The sequence below is a fragment of the Sapajus apella genome, unplaced genomic scaffold, assembly GCF_009761245.1.
Source record: "Sapajus apella isolate SASKATOON/1434 unplaced genomic scaffold, GSC_monkey_1.0 scaffold146, whole genome shotgun sequence".
Taxonomy (NCBI): Eukaryota; Metazoa; Chordata; class Mammalia; order Primates; family Cebidae; genus Sapajus; species Sapajus apella.
Genome location: NW_022437086.1, coordinates 2,548,108 through 2,567,019, shown reverse-complemented (window position 1 = coordinate 2,567,019; position 18,912 = coordinate 2,548,108). Strand labels below are relative to the sequence as shown.

The window sequence follows — 18,912 nt, the reverse complement described above, 5'->3', positions numbered from 1 at the left end:
TAGATGATTAAGAATGGAAGAGAGGTTGGGCTCGGTGGTTGTAATCCCAGCACTTTGGGAGGCCGAGGCAGGCGGATCACCTGAGGTCAGGAGTTCCAGACCAGACTGGCCAACATGGTGAAACCGTGTCTCTAATAAAAATACAAAAATTAGCTGGGCATGGTGGCAGGCACCTATAATCCCAGCTACTCGGGTGGCTGAGGCAGAAGAACTGCTTGAACCCGGGAGGCAGAGGTTGCAGTGAGCCAAGATTGCGCCACTGCACTCTAACCTGGGCGACAGAGTGAGACTCTGTCTCCAAAAAAAGTTATTGTCAATGGTTGAATATATTTCCTCCCAGTGTTTTTATGCATAACAGATTTGGAGTCACAATGTATTGTAGCCTTTTGTAGGTAATATTTCCTTCACATGTCATGACCAGGAAACACAAAGGGCTCTCAACTGTCCATGAGTCAAGAATTTTATTTATTTTATTATTACTATTTTTTGAGACAGAATCTCGCTCTGTTGACCAGGCAGGAGTGCAGTGGCATGATTACAGCTCACCGCAGCCTCAACCTCCTGGCCTCAGACAATCCTCCTCCCTCGGCCTCCCAAGCAGCTGGGACTACAGGTACATACCACCATGCCTGGTTAATTTTTATATTTTTTGTACCGAAGGGGTGTTGCTCATTGCCTAGGATGCTCTCAAATTCCTGCCTTGGCCTCCCAGAGTGCTGGGATTATAGGTATAAGCCACTGTGCCAGGCATAAGCCAAGAATTTTAAACCAAACCACCTGCCCATCTCTGCCATCACCCTAGGACCAGCTTATAAGATGTCCCAGACAAAAGCCTGGGCCCTGGGCTGGGAAGAACTAGGTTTTGGATCAGAACCTGATACAGAGATCAAGAATCCAGGACCAGGCCAGGCGCTGGGCTTCACGCCTATAGTCCCAACACTTTGGGAGGTCAAGGTGGGTGGATCACTTGGGCCAGGAGCTTGAGACTAGCCTGGCCAATGTGGTGAAACCGCATGTCTACTAAAAATGCAAAAAATTATCCAGGTATGGTGGCACACACCCGTAGTCTCATCTCCTTGGGAGGCTGAAACATGAGAATCACTTGAACCTGGGAGGTGGAGGCTGCAGTGAGCCGAGGTGGCACTACTGCTCTCCAGCCTGGGCAACAGAGCGAGACTGTGTCTCAAAAGGGAAAACAAGAGCCCAGGACCAAAGCAGAAATGGAAAGCCACAGGGGACACGAGACCACAGCAAGAATTTGGGATGGAGAGACAGAAGGCAAGTCTTCCCAGAAAGATTTCCGGGGAGCAGATGCAGGTGTTTTATTGCACCTGCCGTAGGTTCTCCCACCAGACCAGTGAGGATTGGACGGCAGCAGACCTGTGATTGATAACCAGGGGGGGCAAAGCAAGGCAGCGAGGCAAACAGACTTTGATCCCTGCCAGGTCTGGGGCTGAGTGCCCTATGCACTTTTGGCTAGGGTAATTTACAGTGTCTTCCACTTTGCACACAGCGGTGGGGTGCACTAGCTATTCCAAAGAGCAGCTGGCAGAATGGCTCCCTGGCCTTCATGTGTGCCCAGGAGTCTTGCCTCAAAGTCCTGAGCATGCGAAACGAGCAGGGAGCTATTACAGACTTCTTGTCTCCAACATTTACCCCGACTCGTTCCAGCACGGCCAGCACCATCCAGTGAGCAGATCTATTTGCTTACAAACTATGAGTGTGTCTTTTGTGAAAACAGAAACTCTAAATAAGTGAAGTCTTCATGAATGAGGTTTGATTGTGAATAAGATAAAAATGTGACCAGAGGAACCCAGTTCTACAGCACGCGTTCGACGTTTTCGGCATCACTCTGGCCGAGGTGTTCTTGAACCTCGTGGTGGCAAAAATAAGACACACAAACAGCTCAGCTCTCCTCACCAAGTGCGGGACTCATTTCTCTGTTTCTTCAGAGGGAAAAGCGTTTAATGGGAGCGTTGGGCGGCCCCTGGGACCGGCAGACCCTGTTTAATCTCCCATGATCCCTTCACGTCTGCTTGCTACAGTGTGCTGTCTGCAAACTCACAGCAGAACACTGTTGCACGGGGCTGGAGGTCAAGAAGGAGAAAATGAAAAAGCCTGCTGGGGTGGATTCGTGGAAACACCATGACAAAATAGCAAGGCTCTCTCCTCTGCCACTTGAGGACAGCTGCTGTATCAGAAGCCTCTTATGCCTGGACACAAGCAGGCACAGGATGCATGGCGTAAATAATGTTGGAAAAGCAGGGACCCTGAGGACGGCGCTTGACTTCTGGGCAGTTGCAACTAACCTGCAGCATGGAGCAGGAGGGCCGAGTGCCCTGTGCTCTTTTAGGCCAGGGTAATTTACAACGTCCGGAACACTGCACACAGCTGTGGGATAAAATCAGCTCTTCTGGCCCGGCATGGTGGCTCACGCCTGTAATCCCAGCACTTTGGGAGGCCGAGGCGGGTGGATCACGAGGTCGAGAGATCGAGACCATCCTGGTCAACATAGTGAAACCCCGTCTCTACTAAAAATACAAAAAATCAGCTGGGCATGGTGGCGCGTGCCTGGAATCCCAGCTACTCAGGAGGCTGAGGCAGGAGAGTTGCCTGAACCCAGGAGGCGGAGGCTGCGGTGAGCCGAGACCGCGCCATTGCACTCCAGCCTGGGTAACAAGAGCGAAACTCCGTCTCAAAACAAACAAACAAAACAAAACAAAACAAACAAACAAAAACAAACCCAGCTCTTCTGAAGACCAGCCAGCAGAATGGCTCCCTGAGTCCTGCGTCTCAGCCCCACTAGGTCCCTTCTTTCCCTCCTCTCTCCACATACCACATCCTAAGGCTGACTCCAAACCCAATTTCCCATTTCCTCTGCAAATATATCACTGCGGTAGCAGCAAACACACAGAAACTTGATGAATGAACACGAAGAACACAATAACAGCTTCATAAGTTGTGCGCAGAAAAGCGGCTCTGAACCAGCTGCCAAGAGTCTCACACCCAGAGGGCTCGGCGTACCCTGCGGGGACCGGAGACTCTGGGGCATGGCTCTCAGACCATCCTCCCCGGGAAAGAAGGTGCATTTGTAGCCAACTGCATTCCCCCTTCACTCAGAGCCAATTTCCTGTAAAGAGCCAGGGGCTCATAACTTTTGGGACCAGTGCCAACCAATAAATAGCTGCTTTTGCAGAATCCCATTTGATTTTATTCTACCGTTGGCAGTATAGGCCAGAACGCCAGTAAAGAAAGCACTGGAAAAAAAGACTTTTATTTATTTATTGAGCCAGGGTTTTGCTCTGTCATCCAAGGTGGAGGACAGTGGCTCCATCTTGGCTCACTGCAACCTCCACTGCCCAGGTTCAGATGACTCTCATTCCTCAGCCTCCTGAGTAGCTGGGATTACAGGCAACTGCCATGACATCCACCTAATTTTTCTTTTCAGTAGAGCAAGATTTCACCATGTTGGTTAGGCTGGTTTCAAACTACTGCCTTCAAGTTATCTGCCCACCTCAGCCCCCAGTGCTGAGATAACAGGCATAAACCACCCTGTCTGGCCTGGGAAAAAAGATTTTATTGGGAAGAGGCACCTAGTGCTCGGGAGGGCTGCTTCTCAGTGAGACAGAGAATAGCCTTGGTCATGGGTCTCCTGTAAGGTGGGAAGAAATGTAAGCCTGGGGAAAATGGAAGGCTTGGAGCAGCCATGTCAGATCACAAGTTGATGTCCAGTGACGGAGTCTTTACCCTTTTGTGGTAACTAGCCTCCAAAGTGACCCACAGTGGCTCCCGCCTCCTGGCACTCACCGGGAGGTTGTCCCCTCCCACACTGAACAGGGATGACCTGTGTAACCAAGAGGCTACTGTAGAAATGACGGCGTCCAACTTCCATAGCTAAGGCATAAAAGACATTGTAGCTCTTGCCTAGCGCTGTCCTGGATCACTGGCTTTGAGGGAAGCTGGCTGCCATGTCAGGAGGACACTCAAGAAGCACTGTGGCGAGGTCTGTGCAGCAGGGACCTGAGGGCTCCTGGCAACCACCAGCAACACCTTGGCAGCCAGGTGACTGAGCCACCAGGAAGCACATCCTCCAGTCCAGTCAAGCCCAAGGCTGGTCACAGCTCCAGCCGGCATCTTGGCTGCAACTGCATTAGAGACCCTGAGCTAGAACCACCCAGCTTAGCCAGCTTTCAAATTCCCGACCCACGGAAATCACGTGAGATGACAGAAAATATTTACTGTGGTTTTCTGTCCCTAGATTTTGGTGTCATGTATTGTGCAGCCATAGATCATGGGTAAATACCCTTCCAGAGGTAGTCTCATGTCTGTTTCCATGGGAAACTGCCTTTGTCACTGATGGGAAGTCTTGCTAGTGTCTCCAAAGTAGGATGGTCTTCTTTCAAGAATATCAGTACCTCCTAAGATCAGTATCTTCTGCCTGGATATCTGGAGATGAAAAGCTACCTTTCTTACTTTTTTTGGTCCTGAAACAGGGTCTTACTCTGTCACCCAAGCTGGAGTGTGGTGGCACGATCACAGCTCACTGCAGCCTCAAACTCCTGGCCTCAAGCGATCCTCCTGCCTCAGCTCCACAGTGGCTGGGACTGCAGGTGCACACCACCATGCCCAGCTGATTTATTAATTTGCTTTTAGAGACAGGGTCTTGCTATGTTGGGAAAGCAACCTTTCTGCTTCTTTTTTGTCCATTATCTTCAATCACTACGAGGAAGGACATACATGTATATATATATGTACACACACATGCACACACGCATGCACCTATGCACGTGCACACACTCAGCTTTCTTCTAAACCTGAAAAACCACTCAAGCACTGGGAACCTGAGCTCTTTTCCAGAGACAAGCCGATGCTGTGGAAATTTTAAGTACCATTTTTTCACGCTGTCTCTGAAGGGGTAGGCAGTTGCAGGGGGGAAATGGGGAGGCTGATTACTGAGAAGTGATGGACGGCTTTGTTCTCGCTTGCTAGTTGTAAAATCCCGAGCTGGGTGAGCAGCAGCAGGAGGGGAAAACCACCGCCACTAAGTCTGTGCCTTCCAGCATTGGTTTAAATATTTCAAGATGGAATTTTCCCCTTTTGTTCTCCTTTCTCCAACCTGTCTTTTCACTCCGTGTGGAAGAAAATCTTGAGCAAAAACACGGGGACTGTGAGCATGACAGCATGTCTGGATTAGGCTAGAGGCAGTCCATATATTAGGAGAAATGTTTCCCTGCAGCATAGATGCTCTACTGTCACGAAGCTGGAAGAAGGAGGCCTCTGCTTCAGAGTACGTGAAGCAGCCACAGTTCCTTCTCCTCCGGATGAGGGCCAGGAAGAATGCTTAGAGCCCAAAACGTTTTGGAACATTCTCCTAGGCTGCAGTAAGCCGTGAGGATGGAGATAAAGAGTAGAAAGCAATGAGGGGAGCAGGCGCCATGGTTCACGCCTGTGAACTCAACACTTAGGAGGCTAAGGAGGCTGGAGCGCGGTGGTGTGATCACAGCTCACTGCAGCTTTGAACTCCTGGGCTCAAGCGATCTTCCTGCCTCAGCCTCAAGAGTAGTAGCTGGGCCTACAGGCAGGCGCCATCATGTTTGGCTAATTTTTAAAATTGTTTGTAGAGGCGGGATCTTGCTATGTTGCCCAGGCTGGTCTTGAACTCCTGGCCTCAAGCAATCCTCCTGCCCCGGTCTCCCAAAGTGCTGGAATTAGAGGCATGAGCCACCAAATTCAGCTTCGTCAGCCAAATTCTTAAATAGCTAGGTCTGCGTCTTAAATGCCTTTGGTAAAACTCGCAAAGACTGATAGATTATAGCATACCTAAGTTCTTACCAAATACTTGTTGGTTCTATGCAAGATGGGTACCTGAATAAGACTAGAAAGACATGCCAAATGCAGCCCTTATCTAGGTCAGAGAAATCTCAGTGAAGGGGAAAAACAGTATCAAGTAATTTTTTTAAAAGCATGCTGTGTTTGAATGGCGTTTTACGTGTCTGATCAGTAATTTAGCTTAATTTAATTTGACAGACAACTTATTTGATTCAAATTTTTAAAAACAATGATTGATAACCCACTCCCTAAATTTTATAATCAGAAAATAATTGCCACATTTTAAGAGTAGAGAACTAATAGAAAAATGATTTCATTATACTTTAATAATTAGGACGTTAGATGTTTGGAATTTCCTAAGAGATTTTACAAGATAAAAATAGGAGCTAATTGAGAAGCACTGAATACACAGTCTTAGACAAAATCACTTTCTCCTATTAAGTGCAAGGACACTGATGGGCTCCAAATGGACCAGGCAACCATGACATTCTCTCAGCAAAGGCAGCCCAGAACTGGGGCAGAGACAAGGTTGGCTCAGATAATACCAATGCGCCCCTTTGAAGAGTCCCCAGGAGAAAGACTTTTGTGAACGAGCAGTGGAATAATTGCATTTTTCCCAAATGCAGAAACAAACTGCTATGAGAAAAACATGGGGACATATTTCACTCCTCCAGACCCTAAGCAATAGTTCCAGTTCTTTGTTCACGGACATACGTCGCTCAGCCCAGAAGACATTTTCACATGCCAAACAGAAGCTCAAGAATTCAGAGACAAAACTTAGTCTCAGACACGTTTACTGTCAAACATAGTCTTAAAAAAAAAATAAATTCTTACTCACCTGCCAGAATATGCTGTCTATCGTGTTTCCAAGAAAACCATCGCGACCCTCTGAAGACACGAGCTTGGGGCCAAGAATGGTCATGAATTCATCAAAATCCACCTGGCCATCCCCTGGGAGGAGAAAACGTAAATATGAGTTGCAGACAAGCTGAGCCTGACCTACTGTACCTGCTGCAATACACGCCTCTACGCTTTCCTTCTTGGCACGACCTCAGTCGATGAAGAAGAGCTGGTAACATTACTTAAAATTGTTCAATGTTCTTCAGTGGCTGAAAGTCCCACAAGAAACTGGCAATTATGAGTACAAACAGCACCACACAACCCTAAATATCTCACAGGATGTCTACAAAACGCCCAACTACCACGTCCCACTTAACATGGCAATGCCTCTCCTTACTTTTCCTTTCACTCCAAACTGCCCAGCTGTACGTGATAGAAGGGGTGGCTTCACCCCATCTCTTCCGCCATCCTTGTCACCCACATATACGTTTAGTTATCAAGCCTTCTGGGTTTCACCTCTTAAGTATCTGTGGCTGCTCTTCCTCCTCATTACTCCAATGGCTAGTTCCCTTTTCAATGACGAAGGTGAGAAAATCCTTCCAAGAATTAATGTTCCTAGCTACGATTCTGTTATGAGTAGCATGGCTTTCCACACCCCCCTTCACAGTCTCTTCTACGCAGTTCTGAGTTTAATTCCCCCAACCCAAATCTGATCATGCTTTACACATTTGAACAGCATCTTTTATTTTTATTTTTTGAAATGGAGTTTTGCTCTGTCACCCAGGCTGGAGTGCAGTGGTGTGATCTCGGCTCACTGCAACCTCCACCTCCCAGGTTTAAGCAATTCTCCTGCCTCAGCCTCCTGAGTAGCTGGCATTACAGATACCCGCCACCATGCCTGCCTAATTTTTGTATTTTTAGTAGAGATGGGGTTTCACCATGTTGCCCAGGCTGGCCTCAAACTCCTGACCTCGAGTGATCCACCCACTGGCTCTTTTCTTTTTTTTTTTTTTTTCCTGAATGAATACTTTTTAAAAAATATATATTTTACTGTGTTTTAGGTTTTGGGGTACATGTGAAGGACATGCAAGATTGTTGCACAGGTACACACATGGCAGAGTGATTTGCTGCCTTCCTCCCCATCACCTGTATCTGGCATTTCTCCCCATGCTCTCTCTCCCCAACCCCCCACCCCCCACTGTCCCTCCCCTGTTTCCCTCCAACAGACCCCAGTGTGTGGTGCTCCCCTCCCTGTGTCCATGTGTTCTCATTGTTCAACACCCGCCTATGAGTGAGAACATGCGGTGTTTGGTGTTCTGCTCTTGTGTCAGTCTGCTGAGAATGATGGTTTCCGGGTTCGTCCATGTCCCTCCAAAGGACACGAACTCCTCGTTTTTTATAAGCCCGTCTCTTTTGTATCCATTTGTCCCCAACCTTTGCATAGAATGCACGCCCCCTCGCACGTCTGTATGCCTGTGTATGGCGGTCCTGCTGCCCAGCTTGTCCTCCCTCCCTTGTCTGTCTGGGACTATCTCTTTCTCCAAGATGGAGCTGATGTTCTCTTTTTCTTTTGTTCCTGATCTCGTTAGGCAGAACTGGTCGGACTTTTTTTCTACCTCTCCTACTAACTTCATATGTATCTATCGTAAAATTTAAAACCATGTATCCCGGCTGGGCGCGGTGGCTCATGCCTGTAATCCCAGCACTTTGGGAGGCTGAGGTGGGTGAATCACCTGAGGTCAGGAGTTCAAGACCAGCCTGGCCAACATGGTGAAACTCTGTCTCTACTAAAAATACAAAATTAGCCAGGCGTGGTAGCACATGCCTATAATCCCAGCTACTTGAGAGGCTAAGGCAGGAGAATCACTTGAACCGGGAGGTGGAGGTTGCAGTGAGCTGAGATTGCACCTCTGCACTCCAGCCTGGGCAACAAGAGCAAGACTCTTTCTCAAAAAATAAAATAAAATCTCATATCCCAGTCATTGATTTGCATGCCTATCTCACAAGCGAGAAATTGTGAGTTCTGCAAGGTCAAGGACTTGGTCTGAAACAACTTGGTATATTGAACACCAAAGCAGGCATTCGGTATGTACTTTCACAATGAATGGATGATGTCTCTTGCTCGCTCTTTCTCTGTTCAGTTCAGCATCTGTTGGATCTTTCATGCGAGAGCTGATAGTAGCCAGAAGGTGGACTTGAGCCAACTCAACAGACAACAGTGAACCTTCAAGCCACCGTTAGGTCCTCTGTGAGTCATCAGCGTGGCGTTCTGCACCCGTAGAGCTGTTCAAAGGGCAACTCCATCACGAGTGCACCACATCCCGATCTTGGCTCCAGCCAGCGCAGGCAGCCAGGTGTCTGCACACAAGAGTTTGCCCAAATGCCCACACATAAATCAATCTACTCCCAGGGTGCATTCACCTTCAAAGAACATTCATTCACAACCTATTTCATAACACCAAGCAGATGTGAGCATTGAGATGCCAGTAACTCAGAACAGCTTGTCCAGGAACAGATCCCAGCAGAGGTAAAACTTCCTAAAGGATTAGGGAGGCATGGCAAGTCAATAGGAAATGGAGGATTTAACCACCAAATGATGGGGGACGGTGAGTGGCCTCTGGAGAGGAAATCGATTATCTCATCGTTCAACAAGATAAATCTAAAACTTCACCGTTTCTGGTAATCGTTAAGAAAGCTAATTTAAGCGACAAATGAGTTACCAACTTGCCTTCAAAGTTAACAAAGACTTCCAAAAAGCACGCTGCTGTCCATGCGGCCAGAAATACAGCGAGAGAGGCTCTATAATGCACTCCCGGTATACTCGTCCCAAATAGAGACTGCAAGTCCCGATCGGGACCCTGCAAAGTGCCGGTTCCTTCGGGTCTAACAACTCACTTAGAAAACAGAGATGGGGTCTTGCTGTGTCGCCCAGGCTGGTCTCCAACTCCTGGATTCAAGTGATCCTCCTTCCTCGGCCTCCTAAAGTGCTGGGATTACAGGTAAGAACCACTGCACCTGACCTTAATAACTTCATTTTTAAAGAAAAAACAAAACAATATTATCTTGAATATAGAACAAGATATTTGCCTAGAGATAGTTGTTCAACCAGTATTTGTGAAAGTGAAAGTAGAGAGCTAGAGGGAAAGGAGAACGGCCCAGTCTACCTAGAATTTGACACCTCTGAAAGCTAACTCCATGTGGCTCCAAGTCTCAGGCAGACATGCTTGTTACCTACGTGCAGTAACCCTCAGCTCACCCCAAATCACCTCCACTGGTCACAGGTGGGGCTGGATGGCTAAATAGTCTCAGACTAAACTCTGCATTCTCAAGAGAGACAGTGTCACCCACAATGGGGTGAAAATGGATTCTTAGTGTTGGAAATAGATGCTCGGTGCTGCAAAGAAAAATTAGCACGGAGACAAAGGATCTTTCAGCAACACAATTTTTACTTCCTGGATTGCAGGAACGGTACCCTCACTAGCCATCTTGCCACGAGAACACAATGAACAAAGGAAAAGACACACAAATTCATCCCTTATGCATTTGGGGTCGTCCTTCCTGCTGTGACTGATCTCTGTTGGCTGGGGCCAGACCTCACAATTTAAACTAAAACCAGACTGGCTAATAACTTAAAACTTTTCTAAACAGGTGAAAGCAATGGAGAGCTGGGACATGCCTGTGAGCATGTCCAGCACAGATAGCTTGGTTAAGGTACAAGGACATAGAATGTACTACGTGCCTGTAAGCATGGCATGTCTAACAGCTACATAGGATGGGGCTTAACAAAGTTATTACCACACTTATTCTTTAACAAGAAAGGAAACTTTAAAAAGGAACTTTTCTACTTCCTACATTAGAGAACAAAATAATGTGAGCCATTGGTAGATATGACCTGTGGCTCCTGTAGAGCTACAATACATAATACACAGTGCATCTGTGCAAAATTTCAAGTGAGGAGGACATCTACAAGAATGCATGTCTTAAAAGGCTCTTCAGGGTACTTATTAAAAAGAAGAAGATTGAAAATCACTGGACTGGCAAACATCCCAAGTACTATGGTTCTTTTTCCTAGGTGCTCCCTCTGGAATGTTGGTCTAATAGCAGTGGGCATCGTGCACTATCTGCCACCCCTGGTGAGGTCTAACTGTTCACAGAGGCTTAGAAGCTGAAGGACATGGATCTATTTTTGCAAAGATGTCATGAGGGCCAGGCACCGTGGCTCACACCTGTAATCCCAGCACTTTGGGAGGCCAAGGAGGGTGAATCTCTTAAGGCCAGGAGTTCAAGAGCAGCTTGGGCAACATGGCGAAATCCCATCTCCGCTAAAATACAAAAATTAGCTGAGCGTGGTGGTGGCCACCTGTAGTCCCAGCTGTGTGGGAGGCAGAGGCAGGAGAATAGCTTGAGCCAGGGAGGCAGAGGTCGCAGCGAGCCGAGATGGCACCACTGCACTCCAGCCTGGGTGACAGGCTAACACCCTGTGTCAAAACAACAACTACAAAAATAAAAATAAACAAAGAAAAAAACCACGTGAGGCCTTAACTAAGAAACGTCCACTCGGCTGGGCCACTCGAGCTCCTGGCCATGGTATAATGGGCACCATTTTCTCCTACTCGGGAACCTCATAGTTCACAGGATGTGGCAAAAACCCAAGCTTGCCAGCACCAGGAGTAGGAGGCCGTCTTTGAACAATGTACCGTCAAGGTAGGAGGAGGAGTGAGGCCACCCACCTCTCCGAAACCTCAGCTCGGGGGGCAGGGAGCGTAGCAGTTCAGAACTGGTGTGTTTCCCAGGTCCACACGGAGCTCTGGGCCAAGCCATCGCAGTGCCAGGCAATGCTCACAGATGGTGCTCTTGGCTGGGAACGACACACCAAAAGCTGACAAGCAGAAACGATGCTTCTGAAACATATCTTGGCCCTGGCAAAGGGAGCAGCTCATTTGCTATTCCAAATTGTTGGCCAGAGAAGAAGCGATGGGGAAGGGCACTCAGGATCCTATGGGCAGGGACAACTATGGTGTGCAGTCCACGTGACTTGGCAGAAGAGGTCCAGATCATGGAAGTATTTGCTTCTGGTCATTTAGGAGAGGACATTTGGAATCCCAGATTGGTTGAGATATGTTTTTCCCTGTGATACTGTGATTTATAATAAGAAATACATATTGGCTGGGCATGGTGGCTCATGCCTGTAATCCCAACCACTCTGGGAGGCCGAGATGGGTGGGTCAGTTGAGGTCAGGAGTTTGAGACCAGCCTGGTCAACATGGTGAAACCCCGCATCTACTAAAAATGCAAAAATTAGCTGGGTGTGGTGGTGCACACCTGTAATCCCAGCTACTCGGGAGGCTGAGGCAGGAGAGTCACTGGAGTCCAGGAGATGGAGGTTGCAGTGAGCTGAGATCATGCCACTGGCCTCCAGCCTGGGTGACAGAGCAAGACTCCATCCCAAATGTATATATAATCTTCGTCTCTGTTTCCTGGCAGATAGCTCATAAAACACTTATAATTCCCTAAGTGACAGGGGCACAGGGGCATTTTTTTGTTCTAATATTTGGTCTTTGGCCTCAGTTCCTGGCCAGAACTCCTAAATCCTTTGGAATTTCCTGGGCGATAGGAAAGTCTTTTGTTCTAATGAAGCACTTTCTGGTGGGCTTCTGGTGGGAGGTGATCACCAGAAACACCAAACCACGATTAGAACCTTGGGCATTTCAGCCCCATCTCCCCAACCTCCAGAGAGTAAAGAAGAGCTGACGATTGGGTCAATAATCAATCACGCCTACATGATGAAACCTCCATAAAAATCCCGAACGTATGAGGTTCAGAGAGTTTTCGGGTTGGTGAACACGCGGAGATGCTGGGAGGGTGGTGCTCCCAGAGAGGGCGTGGAAGCTGCAGGGACCACTCCCATCACCTGATGCCTCTCTGGCTTTCCCTGAGTTGTGTTCTTCTCTAATAAACAGGTAATAATTAGTAAAGTGCTTTCCTGAGATCTGTGAACTGCTCTAACAAATGAATGAACCCAAGGAGGGAACCTCTGATTTGTGGTCAGAACCACATGAACTCTGAAATGGTGTCCTAAGTGGGAGCAATCTTGTGGAACGGAGCCCTTGACCTGTGGGACCTAATGCTAACTCCAGGCAGAGAGTAACAGAATTCGACTTAATCGTAGGACATCCAGTCCAGTGTTGGGGAGATAATTGGGGAATTGCTTGGTGAGGGGGAAAACCCCACGCTTTGGTATATTTAGTCTTGAGCATGAGAGTGTTGGGAAAATAGTCTTCTTTTCACATACACTCTTTTTCATCGTCATTGAGCAAAAGGGGATTTCTTCAGGCTCAGGGTTGGAGGAATAGTCAGGTTAGGTCCCCCATATCTCTAGCTCTCTCCAGATATCTCTCAGCTCTGGTTTCTACGTATGTAAGGACACAGCACATTTTCTGCAGACCTTCAGTAAATGAAGACTCTTCTTTCTAATCTATAACTCTATACCAACCCTACTGGTAACGTAAAGGTTCTATTCAGATTTAGACTATGGAAATGACCACTTTAGCAGATCTTAATTTAACAAACAAAGAGGGCTGGGAAAACCCCCAAAAGTTAACAGCATTGTACCCAGAAGTCTGGTCCCTATTCCCCCACACCCTCAATCTTAGGGGAATGGAGACAAACAGAATCTCCAAGGTAGGTTTTACACCAAGTCCCTAAAAAGCATTCCCCAGCTGCCAGGCTGAAGCCAGGTCCAGGAAACCTGGTGACCATGATAGTACCTAACACTTGCTGCGTACACATATTGCTGTGGACATGGTTTTTAAAAATGTCCATATATGAATTTTTTTTTCTTAGAGACAGGTTCTTGCTCTCACCCAGGCTGGAGTGCAGTGGCACAATCATAGCTCACTGCAGCCTCAAACTCCTGAGCTCAAGCGATCCTTCCACCTCAGCTTCTGGAGTGCCTGGAACTACAGGGGCATGCCACCATGCTCAGCCAATCTTTTAAAATGTTCTCAGAGATGAGGTCTTGCTGCGTTGCCCAGGCTGGTCTCCAACTCCTAGCCTCAAGCAATCTACCTGCCACAGCCTCCCAAAGTGCTGGGACATATACTAACTAATTCATTCAAGTCTTCCTGCAGCCCATTTGACAGATGGGAAAACTGAGGCTCAAAGAGGGCCAGTAGCTTGCAGACGCTTATGCAGGGAGCAGAGCCGAGATCCCAGCCCCAGCAGTCTGCCTGTGCTTTTCATGGCCTTCTGGAAGGTCACTCACTGACATGGTCTGTCTGGATCACTGTCCCCTGATCCCAGCTTTTCTTATCGTGGGAATGCTCTGGCTTCCAGGTACATAGAGTCCACCTGAAATCTAAATGGCTCTGTGTGGTCTAGCTCTTGCATCTCAGGCCAGCCACCAGAGGCCGTTCTTAACCATTTCAGAGAGTGGTAATAAGTCATAGGAGATACTTAACACTTGCTATGTGCCAGGCACTGAGCCCAGGGCTTCACATGTATTACGTTGTTTAATTCCATGCCACCACTATAAATAGGTTCTCCCTTTCTGCATTTTGCCAATGAGAAAACATAGGCAAGAAGAGGTTAAAAATGACTGTTTCAAGGCCATGAAGCTACCACGAGACAGGGTGGGGGCTCAGCTCACAATCATAATTGTTTCGTGTTTTGTTTTTCTCAAGACAGGATCTCACTCTGCCACCCAGGAGTGCGGTGGTGCAATCACAGCTCACAGCAGCCTTGAACTCCTGGGTTCCAGTGATCCTCCCGCCTCAGCCTCCTGAGTAGCTAGGACCACAGTTGGTGTCACAACACCTGGCTAATTTTTTTTTTTTTTTTTTTTAGATGGAGTCTTTCTCTGTCACCCAGGCTGGAGGGCAGTGGTGTGATCTCAGCTCACTGCAACCTCCGCCCCCCAGGTTCAAGCGATTCTCCTGCCTCATCCTCCTGAGTAGCTGCGATTAAAGGCACCTGCCACCATGCCCGGCTAATTTTTGTATTTTTAGTAGAGACAGGGTTTCACCACATTGGTTAGGCTGGTCTCAAACTCCTGACCTCAGGTGATCCGCCCCCTCAGCCTCCCAAAGTGCTGGGATTACAGGCGTGAGCCACCACGCCTGGCCAGAACCCTGATATTAACCCCTATCTTGTACTGCCTTCCCTTGACAGCAGAAACCCCAGCTCTTGGTCCTGGCACAGGATCACAGGACCCCAAGCTCTTTTCAAAGCTTGAGAGTTATAGTGTGTTTTCCTATCTGGGAATTTAGGCAGGAATTTGGTGGGAAACTGGGAGAGATGGCTTTCAGGAGCTTCAATGCAAATGGCAATTGTCTAAACAGATGTTCCTCAAATCGCCTCTTTGTCAGGATCGCGGTAATTCTCCATGGGTGCTCCATTTCCAGGGAGGGGATCCACGCCTTTCACACAGAACCCTGCACACGTCTGAAATCTCTTCCACCAGAAAAGAACTGGTCTGATGAACAAAACCTGTTGAGACCCTGCAGGGTCCCAGGAAACTGCCATTACAGACTCACATGCCCCCAAAAGACAAAGGTGACCACCTTCCCAGATCTGCAACCTTACACGGAATGCAGGAGGTTCTAAATGCAAAAGCTTTGATTAAATTCTGTTACAAATCTTGAATGAGCAAGTAGTTGCAGAAGGAAAGAATGGAATTCACTCCGACCAGGCCTCATTGTCCCTGCTCCAGCTTCCAAACATCATGATCCACTTAGCAAGAAGCACAGAAAGCGAACCTGCTAAGGACCGTGTCCCGTGGTTTCCCACTGCTATGTGAGTGAAAGTAATGAACTTGAACTAGGGCAGGAAGCTGCAGGAGTGCAGGGCTGCACAACATTCATTAAAGCCAGCCAGCTGAAATGTTCACAGGGAGGTAAAATAATCCTTAAAAAATCACTGCAAAATCAAAGGGAGGAGAGAAATACACAGGAAAAACAGGTGGGCCTCAAAGGTAGCAAGGAGACAAGAAAAAATGTCTATCTGAGACTCCATTCAAATCAGCTGAGTAACTCCCCAAAGCAGAAGGCACAGCTAGGCTTCCAGGGGCTTGCAATCCATTACCCAAGGCGGAATCAAGAGAGTACCGTAATTGACCTAAAAGCATTGTGCTAAGGCAGGACAACGTCGGGAACGCAGGGTCCAGGGAGGTCATTCTCCACGGTTTTGCAGTGGGCCTTTAAAGGGGGGAAGGATTCTAATGATCTGCAAGGGAGATGGCATGAGTTGAGCGGCCTGAGCAACGGTGAGGGTGCTAGGAAGGACGCAGGGTGCCTGGGAACATGACTGACACCCTTCAGGCTGGACTGAGGATCCCCTAGGAAATAGCAGGACAAGCCGGACCCAGAAGGTCAAGGCAGGCTGGGGGGCTCATCTTCCATGCACATTCAGTAGAACCTGCCCAGGCGTGGTATCAGAGCAGCAGACCTTTGCTCACCAAAGATCAATCTGGGGACAGCATGCAGGCTGGACAGGATGGGGCAGAGCTGGCTGGGGAAGGGGTCTTAGCTAAGACAACTGAAAGGCAGCCAGGGTAGAGGATGGAGATGGAGAAGACTAGATACAAGAAAAGGGCATTTCAGAAGGAACTGACGAGGCACGGCAACTGACTGGAAGGGCAGGAAGGGTAGGAGGCAACAGTGACGCAGAGGTGTCTGGTTCCCGACACCGAAGGGACTATGAAGCGAATCAGAAGTCAGGAGGACATACTGGGGAAACACTGCTTTTGGGGTGCAGGCAGGATGGTGTCAGGGAGTGCCTAACAGCTAAAAAAAACCACGGATTTAAAAGTCTCCAAGATGCACCTGGGCACCGTGGCTCACGTCTGTAATCCCAGCACTTTGAGAGTCCAATCAGGCAGATCACTTGAGGCTAGGAGTTCAAGACCATCCTGGCCAAGATGGCAAACCCCATCTCTACTAAAAACACAAAAATTAGCCATGCATAGTGGTGCATGCCTGTAATTCCAGCTACTTGGGAGGCTGAGGCAGGAGAATTACTTGAACCTGGAGGTTGCCGTGAGCTGAGACCGTGCCACTGTACTTCAGCTTGGGTGACAGAGCGACGGAGTGAAACTCTACCCCAAAAACGAAAAAAAAAGTCTCCAGAATCTATGGATCTATGGGAGGATCTCTAAGATCTTCAAGATAGCTTCTCAAGTTGAAGAAGCAAGGTATACAACTGTATTTTAGTATGCTACGATTTGGTTTAAAAAACGGGGAGGTCAAGGAGAATAGAGAATCTGACTTCTTGGCATAAATATTTATATAAAAATATCCAGACATGTACTCACTCCCAAAAAACAAATAATAGCAATTTATTCATCAGCATGTCTGGCAGGTGGGGCACACGAGTGGTAGAGCATGTTCTCATGACAACTACTTTTTCTTTTGGTAAAATACACGTAATATAAAATGTACCATGACAATCATCTTTAGGTACACAGGTATAGTATTAAACGCATTCATCATGTTGTGTAACCACCACCACCATCCATCTTCTGAATCCTTTTCTTCTTGCAAAACTGAAACCCCATCCATGAAACAATAGCTCCTCATTCTCTCTACCCCCCAGCCGCTGACGACCACCTTTCTACTTTCTCTCTTGGATTTTGACTACTCCAAGTATCTCATGCAAGTAGAATGTCTTTTTTGTGTCTGACTTATTTCATGCTGCATCAAGTCCTCGAGGTTCATCCATGCTGTGGCCTATGCCAGGATATCCTTCCTCTTTTAGACTGCCTCAGGAGGAGGGACTTACTTCTGTCACTTTCCTATCTGTTTCTCAGACACCTTAAAGCTTTTGGTCCCTCATTTCCTGCATTGCTGTCTTCTTTTCTGTGTAGTTGATCTTTTTGTAGTGAAATATTTAAATTCCTTTCTCATTTCCTTTTTTTGTATATTTTATATCTATTTTCTTTTTAGTTACCATGGGGATTACATTTAATATACTAAAGTTATACACTCTCATTTGGATTTACACCAGCTTAACTGCAAAAACATACAAAAATACTCCTTTACATTTCTATTCCCACTCCTTTCCCTTGTTGATGTCACAAAATTCCTTCTTTATACATTACATGGCCAAAACCATAACTAGTAATTTTTGAAAACACATTAATGTCTTAAATTATGTAGAAAACAAAATGTAGAGTTACAAACCAATGTTACGATAATACTAGATTTCACAATTGCCCACATAATTGCACCTTTACTGTGACCTTTATTTCTTCGTACAGCTTCAAGTTACTGCCTAGTGTCCTCAAATTTCACCTTGAAGGACTCCCCTTACCACTGCTGCAGGGCAAGTCTAGTCACCACAAACTCCCTCAGCTTTTGTTTATCTAAGAATGTCTTAATTTCTCCCTCGCTTTTGAAGGACAAATTTTGGTGAATACTGGATTCTTGATTGATTGGCAAGGATTTTTTCTTTTATCATTTTGAAAATATCAGCCCACTGCCTTCTGGCATCGAAAGTTTCTGGTGAGAAACGTGCTGACAATCTTATTGACATTCTCATGTGATGAGACACCTCTCTCTTATTGCTGTCAAGATTCTTTGTCTTTTGAAAGTTTGATTATAATACGTCTTACTGTGGGTCTCTTTATCTTACCTGGAGATGGGTAAGCTCCTTGAACATTTATATTAATGTTTTTCATCAAATTTAGGAAGTTTTCAACCATTTTTTCTTCAAATAATCCCTGCCCCCTCCTCTACCTTCTCCTCCTCCGGGACTCCCACGATAGGTCAATCAGTCCACTTGCTGGTGCCCCACACATCCCTTAGGTTCTGCTCCCGTTCCTTCGATCTTTTTTCATTCGTTTCCTCAGTCTTGGTAATTTTCTTTGCCCTATCTTCAAGTTTATTGATTCTTCCTTCTGCCTGTTTGAACCCCTCTAGTGAATTTTTCGGTTCCATTGTTATACTTCTTGGCTTTAGAATTTCTCTGTTTGATTTTAGGTTTTCTATCTTTTTACTGATATTTCAATTTGCTTCGAAATTATTTTCTTGACTTTCTCAATGTCTTTCTTTAGTCTTTGTCTGTTAGATCTGCTATCAGGTCTTTTTCAGGAACAATTTCTGTTTTTTTGTGTTTTTTTTCTTTGAATGGGCCATTCTTGTTTCTTTTACGCTTTGTGATTTTTTTTTTCTTTTTTTGCTGAAAACTGGATATGTTAATGTAATAAGTGGTATCTCTGGAAATCCAATTCTTCCCTCTCCCAGGATT

At 46.9% G+C, this 18,912-nt stretch overlaps 1 protein-coding gene across 5 annotated transcripts in view; it reads right to left on the bottom strand.

The window, feature by feature from the left end:
- Positions 1-18,912, bottom strand: part of CALN1 (calneuron 1) — a 612,621-nt gene that overhangs the window by 228,555 nt on the left and 365,154 nt on the right. For all 5 annotated transcript variants that reach the window (XM_032264678.1, XM_032264679.1, XM_032264677.1 and 2 more), the window contains one exon: positions 6,668-6,780. In XM_032264678.1, coding sequence (XP_032120569.1) covers positions 6,668-6,780 — 113 coding nt within the window. The remainder of the gene's footprint in view (positions 1-6,667; positions 6,781-18,912) is intronic.